General features: G+C 37.5%; 1 protein-coding gene across 1 annotated transcript in view; it reads left to right on the top strand.

The window, feature by feature from the left end:
• The window catches only part of ADK (adenosine kinase), a 288,796-nt gene that overhangs the window by 235,390 nt on the left and 45,282 nt on the right, over positions 1–8,124 (top strand). The window contains exon 7 of the mRNA XM_009322457.1: positions 3,972–4,007. Coding sequence (XP_009320732.1) covers positions 3,972–4,007 — 36 coding nt within the window. The remainder of the gene's footprint in view (positions 1–3,971; positions 4,008–8,124) is intronic.

The following is an 8,124-nucleotide window of genomic DNA, read 5'->3' on the forward strand; positions in this document are numbered from 1 at the left end:
GCCCCCCCCCCCCCCCCCCCCCAGGAAAAATAGAGAATTAGAGTGAGCTGCACAGGGTAGTACTGTAATATGTGAGTTTAGGTTATTCTGTGAGATGTCTCCTCTACCAAGAAGGATGGCAGGGGAGGGATTAGCTTCAGTGTCCCCTGCATTTGCTTTCTTGTGTAATTATGGGAAATGCATTCAGTGTGCAAGGGTATCATTGCTGTCCTGCTGTTTTATCATTTCTTTATGAGATAATGTTGATTTCAGCGATGAAATGCAAATTTAGTTTACAGTGCTCCTTTTCTCTGCATAAAGGTTAAAATGCATATTGTAGATAATACTGTTGGTGGTGCTTTTGAAACAGTCTTTGTCAGCTACTTTCAGCAATGCATGGTTTTAAGTGCTGTGTAACTGCATGAGTTTTATGTTGTCCTGCATGAATTAAATTTAAGCCAACATGCATGTTGTTACCATTTTGGCTATAATTTGATCAAGTCATCATAAAACCTTGGTACCAACAACAAAAAAATTGGCTGCGTTGAGAATATTTAATATATAGTGTGCCTTCTGTGTGTTATGGCAAACCGAACGTACAGTTATTGAAGTTGAGCCATCTTAATTCTATAATCATAAAATTCTTCTAACAGGGGGCTAACAACTACTCCTAGGAATGCAGATGCTAATGAATTCTGTGTTTGGAGGGTATGTTTCTGTTTACTTATAAACAAATAGGTTGTATTGCTGGTGATAAAAGGGCTCAGAATTTTAACAAGTCCTGTTACAATTAGCCCCAGTGTAGATTATAGACAGCTCCATTTACTGAATGCTGGGACTCCAACAGCAATAAGGTACGTGCAAGAATGGAAACAGTTTTCAGCTAGCAAGCGAGTTCTAACATAACAGCAAGGCCAGTACTAACGGAAGTTGTCTTTTTTTATTGTTATCTCTTTAGTTTATCTCGCTTTCCTGTGTAAACTGCTCACTATTGTGCAAAGAGAGGGTGTGTGTTAACTTTGGTGACATTGTGTTACTCCCATTAAGTAATGCTGTACACAGGTTTTTTCAGCATGACTGTACTTAGGATTTCCCCCCCCCCCAAACTGCATGAGCCAAATAATGTTTCATAACTAATAACAAATCCCATTTCTACTTTAGGTGGTACGGCAATAAATTCGCTGTCGCGGTTAGTAAAAAGATTATATAGAAAAAGGAGTGTGAGTTTTTAATATATTTAGTATGAAAGAGTAAAAAGGTGGGGAAGAGGGTTTTAGGAAATGAGATGTTCTGTTGTAGACAATAATGGAAAATAGCTCTGAAAATGCTGAGTTGGAGTAACGAATGAATGATGTCTAAAGTTTATCAAAACTGAAAGAACTCCTGATGTGAAATGAAGCCTCCTAAGAAAATTCTGTTCTGTCGCTGTTTTGCTTTGCTGTTGTCGCCTGTCACGCATGAATGAAAATGCTGCATTCTCCAGGGAGCGGTAAAGCTTCTGTGTAGGTTGTTTATTTCCTTAATCCCTCCTTCTTCGCGATTTCCAATGTCAGATATAAAATGGAAAGCCTGTAAATATAGTGATTATCATACTGATTATCACCTGCATCAGGGAACGCCCTGGCTGGCCGTTGTAACCCTAGCAGTCTCCACATGTTACAGCCACTTAGATTTTAACCTGACTACTTTATTAGAGACATGAAGCTCAGTATGAGGTGCCCTAGGGCTGCACAGATGGGGTCTGCTTGTTTCCTGTTCTCACTGTTATTGTGAATAGATACTAAAAGGTTCTCGTTGCTTTTATCTGGTTAATTTACTTTGAACTGTCCCTGGCATTCAGGGCCTGCCTCACATTTCTCACCATTTTGCAAACACCAAACTGTAGTCTCCAAACGTGTGTTTTGAGCTTTATTATCTTTTTTACTGGAAGGGCCGTAATTCTTAAAGGGGTGCAATTCTGAGAGAGGCTGATTCTTAGGGGGCTATAGGCGCAGTCCTTACTGAAGGAAGCTGTTCAGGAGTTACCCTGAGGTTCGGTTGATAAGAGAGAAGAAAATTAAGATTGCTGCTGTTCTTTGGCACGTTCAGACACCCTTAGATTAGAGGTCAACTGCAGGAAAATCTATGATTGTATGCTAGCTACTATTATTCATGTAGCCGGGCAGCAGACCAGGCTAAAAGATGACGCTCTAACAGGAAAATCCAAAGATGAGATACTTTTTAACAAATGTGCAATCATTTATCCTTTCTTGTGGAAGGGCCAGGTCTCTCAAACCACATGTGCTATGCATGGGTGCCCCAGTACAGAAAATTAAGATGAATTCTCTCAAAGTCTCCCACATAAGGAAATACTACTTAACAGAATAGTTTTTATTTCACAGATGTAAGAATGTACTGGTGTCCAGTTTCCTGGCCAAACAATAGTTTAACGCAAATGTTAATGTCCTGCTGCATTGGGACATTAAAGAAATCCCCTTAGGACAGATCAGTGTAACTTCCGATTTCGATTGCACGACCAAAAACCTGCGGTTGAAGAAGTAATTTGGCTACAGTACGTAATTTTTAGTCCATTTTCTTGTTCTCTGCCCCCTTATGACTCCCTTATTTTTCTTATTTTTGTTTTTTTTCTGTGTCCCGGTCCCATTTGAGGCTTTCTTGATTGTGTTGCAGTTCATTGTAAGTGCATCACTTCAGAGTGGAAGCTTGCAGGCTCCTTTTTTCATACGAGCATAGGCTTTGTTAATCACATGCTGGTTTAGGAAAAGACTGCATGATATCTTTGAACCCTACACTCCTGCTTGACAGCCAGGCTAGCAAATGTCATTGACTGTGTGATGTACAAGAAGGAATTCAATTGTAAGTAAATTGTCAAAGTGGCTAACCTTGCCCGCACCCAATTGTCAGGACCATGATTCAGTTTTTCTGTCAACATCAGCTAAGGCTAACCCGGTCAGCCTTATGTTTCTGCAGTGACGCAGCCTGAGGAGTTGTGCTTTTTCAGGTTATCACATTTTAGTAACCTCAACTTACTGTTGTTGTAATCAATTGCACCCACTTCAAATTCTTATATTGCCCCCAAATTGGCAGATCATATAGGTCCGCAAGCATGTATTTTCTGTAGCATTAAAAGCTGTCGTAGGGACACGGGACTTAAATGGTTTGGTACGGTAGTTATTTTTGTTTGGTTGGATCTACTCACCATTTTGGCTCAAGACTTGTCTCTCTATTAATATCACTTGGCAAAGATAATCTGGAAAATGGAAGTAAAAGCATAAAGACTTTGAGGGTTTTCTGCAATATTTGCAATGTTAAGGTAGAAAGTGAGTAAGGGGAAAAAACATTGCTATTGTCTTCTGTCTCCTTGCTTTTATTTCAAAACAGATTTTAATTGCTCCAATTAATATAAATAAGAAATGAGGACATTCTCACACCCTGATGTTTCCTCTGTTCTTTCAGGAAAAAGAACATGGTTAAATTGCCTAAAGCAGTCATTAAGACATCAGAGTATTTTAAAATGCTCATCTGATTCCACCACAAGGGTTTGAACACATTTTGTGATCCTGTTTTTTTAATGCACCGTAGATGACAAATGATTTTTTAAAATGGCTTGATAACCTGTGTCCCGTGAAGTGCCATACATAACTGGAGATACGATACAATTTCAATTAAAAATATGTCTGAAGGATGTTTGTCTGGATTTGAAGTAGTGGTTTCCTAGTCAAAGTCCTATCTCCAGAAGTAACTTTCCTCGCCTGGAAAAAACATATTGTACCTTCTTTATTTGAACTTGTGAAGTGTGTTGACATTGTACTGTTGTTGGGCTTGAGGGAAGGAGGGGGAAGCTTTTGGTGCGACTATCAGAATTGAACAACTGTCTATGGGTATACTGAGATAATTGTGTAAAAGGAAAACTGGCTGAATGAGTTTCAAAATGTGTTATTTCTTCATTATCTAGCACTTTATAATTAACTGTTCTTTTTTTATTATTTCAGGAAGCTGCCACTTTTGCTAGAGAGCAAGGCTTTGAGGTGAGTTAACCCACAATTGCACACTAAACAGATCCTAAAGGTTTTTTTTCTTGCTGATAATGAAGTTCTTTTGGACAATGATTGATGTGCTATTATACTCTCCAAGCCTCGCAGCGGTTGCCATGGAAACTTGGCAGTCGTCATGGTTTCTTTGTTCTGCCAGCTCAGTGTTATGACGCACTCTGCTAGGTCTGCACCCAACATCGCCTACAGATGTTATTTATTGAATTTTGAAAAGCCTCTTGGGAAGCCGAGAGGTTGGGCACGGTTTCAAGCTGCCTCTGCAGATATGGGACCTGTCAGTTTGTTCAGTTAAAAAGCTACCTCATTAGCTGCATTACACTCCATAAGGATTCACTGCTAAAGCAGTGGTGAAGCAAGACTAAATAGTGAAATATAACACCGCTTAAATAACTTAAACCCTGCCATATGCGGATTATCATTATGCAAATGAATTTTAGAAAGGTTGTATATAAAATTGTTAGGTACTGATTAATGTAAACCATGCTTCTACAAACAGCTTCTTTTAGAAGGGGTAGTGCGGAATTTGTGTTTCAAAACATATTCGAGTTGGTGTTTTCCATCTGTGCTCTAAAAATGTATGATCCTCTACTTTCTTGAAGTAAACACTGTTGATTTTACAGTGATTTTCAGAGCTTTTGATTTCATCTTCTTGAGGTATTTATTTGACTAGTATCTCCCATTGGCTAGATTCAGATAACTTAATCTGGAGAGCTATCAGCTATTGGTCTCTAATGCTGAATTCAAATAGGCAGGTTTTAAATGCTATAATTAATGTGACAACGGTTGTGCTAATTTTGCACGTAGTAAGTGATCTTACTGAAATCTAAATTGCAGAACTGAACACACATAAATCCTTTTACATGTTTTTTCACTGGAATAAGATCCGTCTTAATTGATTTGTTTGCAGTGTAAAAGAATAGATAGGAGTTTGACTGCTCAACACCCATTTTGCATAAATAATAGAAGCCGCGCAATTCAAACCGCATCGCTTTAAGAACATGCCACTTTTGTGTGTGGATGGTTGCATATAAAAAAAGAGGGAAAGACTGACAGCTTTTGTTCTACAATTTAGATTTCTTTAGAACCATGCACCAGCAGGTACATCAACGCCATCAGTGTTTTAGATATTAAAACTGTGGGCTGTCCCATTTCATTTTATGTTTCCCAAATTCATGTGGCTGCTTTGTAGAAATCAAGACTTTTTATCACTGTCAATTTTCATTTGTATAATCTGTATTGTTAGCATAAAAATACACTTTGAGTTTATTCTATCAAATGAATGAATTTCACAGATGCCTCCAAATATAATATGAAGCATAACAAATTATTGGTACCCTCTGGTAGCTAGACAATAAAAAAAGAAAGGAAGTAGTGTATTAAGCCTACCCATTCTATATTTTTATTGCCCCCTTGAGCTAAAGACTTTGAATGTGCCTGGTTTAAATTCAGTTCTAGTGACAAACTGCTTTTGCTGGTGCCTGCTAACTACCATCATATTAACCTTTCCATTAGTGCTTGCTTAGAGATTCTAGCACAGTTCCTTCTGAACATCCTAAATCTGCCACATTTGATTACAGCATATCAGTAAAGTGCACAATGATTATGATCTTATCTCTTATTACCCCCTTGCTTGGCAACAACTCACATGTCAAGTTTACTGACAGAGATGTGTAAAAGTTGGTAAGTGTCCACAGCCTTATTTTCCCATTGCGCTGTGGAGGCAAAAAAAAAAATCACACTACTAGTAAAGTATCTTAGGAAAAATTTAAAGAGCTTCAATTAGCCTTTCGATTAAAACCAAGAAAAATTTCCAGCAACTCTCAAAAGCTTGTAAAACTGATTCTGCCATTTATATTGAGAATAGAGAACTGATGAAACATGGAAAAGTGAAGTCAAGGACTGGAGTGACCAGAGCAAAAATCCAGAGGATATTTATCATAGAAGTGATGAAAAGTTGCTGGTAGCTGAATTTGAATTGCAGCCTGGAATTTTATTTTTTAACAAAAATCATCAGAAACCTTCTAGCATGGAGAATCAGTTGTGACTAGCTTTTTTTTTTTTTTTCCCCCCCCCCCCCTTTTTAATCGCCTCCTTTTCTACCTTCCAGTAATTTCAACAGTTTATGTGGACTAAATGCATCTTTCAAACATAGATTGAGTTGAGTATATCTGAAACAATTTTTGAAAAAAAAAAAGAAGTACAATCAAGTCAACTTCAGGAAAAAATACTCCTTTTCTGAAGAAATAAAATCTTGTCATAGGCAGGAGAAAACACTTCCATGGCATGAATTTGTTTTTTCTTTGTAAGAGAAACCATGTTCAAAGGAAAATTTATTTTTATGCCTCACCTTACCAAGAGTTAGTTTTCCATTGTACTTAGCTGAAAACCAAGGTATTTTTGTAAAATCAGTCATGATATTTGAAGACCATTATTTCCTTCATTTTATCTCCTGACCAACACTTATCTGTAATAATCAAAAGTAGAACATTACTTCTGACGCAGTCTCTTCCTGGAGTGCATCAGTGTTTTCTTTTTTGTGAATTTTGTGTTTGATGACATTTTAAAACTATTAAATAAATAGTCAATTCACTGTCTGTGAAGACAGTGCTTCATCCTAATTGTATGTTGCAGTCATCTCAGTAATACATTATAATAGTCACAATTTTTATCCCAGGGAAGCTCTTGGACTTGGTTCCCCTTGAAGTGGTAGAAAGGTTGTCAGTATATTTTAACTGGATGTTTGTAATATGTTTCAAATAACAAAATTGCCAGGACAAAAGTTTATGAGGTTTTGTTCTTACAAGATGGTAACTTGCTGTTTGTTCTATGTAGGAATTAGGACAACATAATCCTACTTTAACGTAAAATTTAGGGTTCAATTCTGTCTGTCAAGCCAAGAAGTAAAATGAAGTGAATGGAACAGTATGTACCTAGGGGGTTAGTAGCAGCTGCCATGCAAAATAATTTTTCCTGTTAGAGGCAGAGGTCTCCTCCTAAGTATGTATTGGCTGGGGAACCAAATTAGAGAGTTTTGGTACCCTGGACCAAATTTAGGTCTTCAAGTTAATGAGGTACACTGCACAGGTCCACTGTTTTCAATGGATTTATGCCTGTTTAGGTCAGGGCTATGGTAGTCTCAGCTATCGTGTATCTGTTCAGAGGCAAAGATCAGAAGAGATAGTTTGACTAGCAGTTTTAATTGTATGCAGTTTTTCACATACCTCTACCTGATCCTGGGATATCTGGTGTACTTTCTTTACCTGCATATATCCCACTTAGTGGAATGAATGCCACATGCAAGGTTTTTCAGGTGCAGCATCAATAGGCAAATCATGCTTTTGTGAGATGTGTATGACAGCTTTGTTAAATCAGATTCAAGTGTATAATTGGATGTGTGTGAGTATCCTGTGAATTTGGGACACGTTGTAGCGGCTTTAGGACCACAGACCAGTACAGTCTTACCATTCAGCCATGTCTGTAGATACAGGACGTATAAGAAAGTCTCGGTAAGTGTGCAAGTACGAGTTAGTGCAAAACAACTATTATTCATTTCAGCTATTGGAAAATATTATGTATATTCTGAACAGAAACAGGAGATGACAACATTTCGTGATGTTTGCCTGACAGTGAGATGAGGGGCATAGTACCTCTGTAGTCCTAAGCTGTAAATATTCACGTATTATAAAATGTCACCGTTGTACCTTCAAAATACAACATAATGGTAAGGTGGAGATACATTGTGGAAAAGTTAAAGCCTTCTCAACACTGAGATTGCAGCTCTTCCACTACATAAGGTCTATCTTAGTCTCTTCGTTTGAAAAACTTTAGTATAGAAAGTGATTTTAGCTAAAAATGGCCAAGTTAATTCTCACAGAAGATGCTATTCAGTTACTTTTAAAGTCTGCACAATCAGACATAAGTCTCCAAACCACTGTTTTGAAATTTCTGCTTTTTTAAAAATTGCCTTTTTTCCCCCTAAATACCTTCCTTCTACTGTTACATGCTTATTATATATTTAATTCTTCCTGAAAACAAAAGTGCTTTTTACTTTTTTTCGCTGTCTACTTTATTTCATCCTTTACCATCATTCTTC

Source organism: Pygoscelis adeliae, unplaced genomic scaffold (assembly GCF_000699105.1).
Source record: "Pygoscelis adeliae isolate BGI_AS28 unplaced genomic scaffold, ASM69910v1 Scaffold244, whole genome shotgun sequence".
Classification (NCBI taxonomy): domain Eukaryota; kingdom Metazoa; phylum Chordata; class Aves; order Sphenisciformes; family Spheniscidae; genus Pygoscelis; species Pygoscelis adeliae.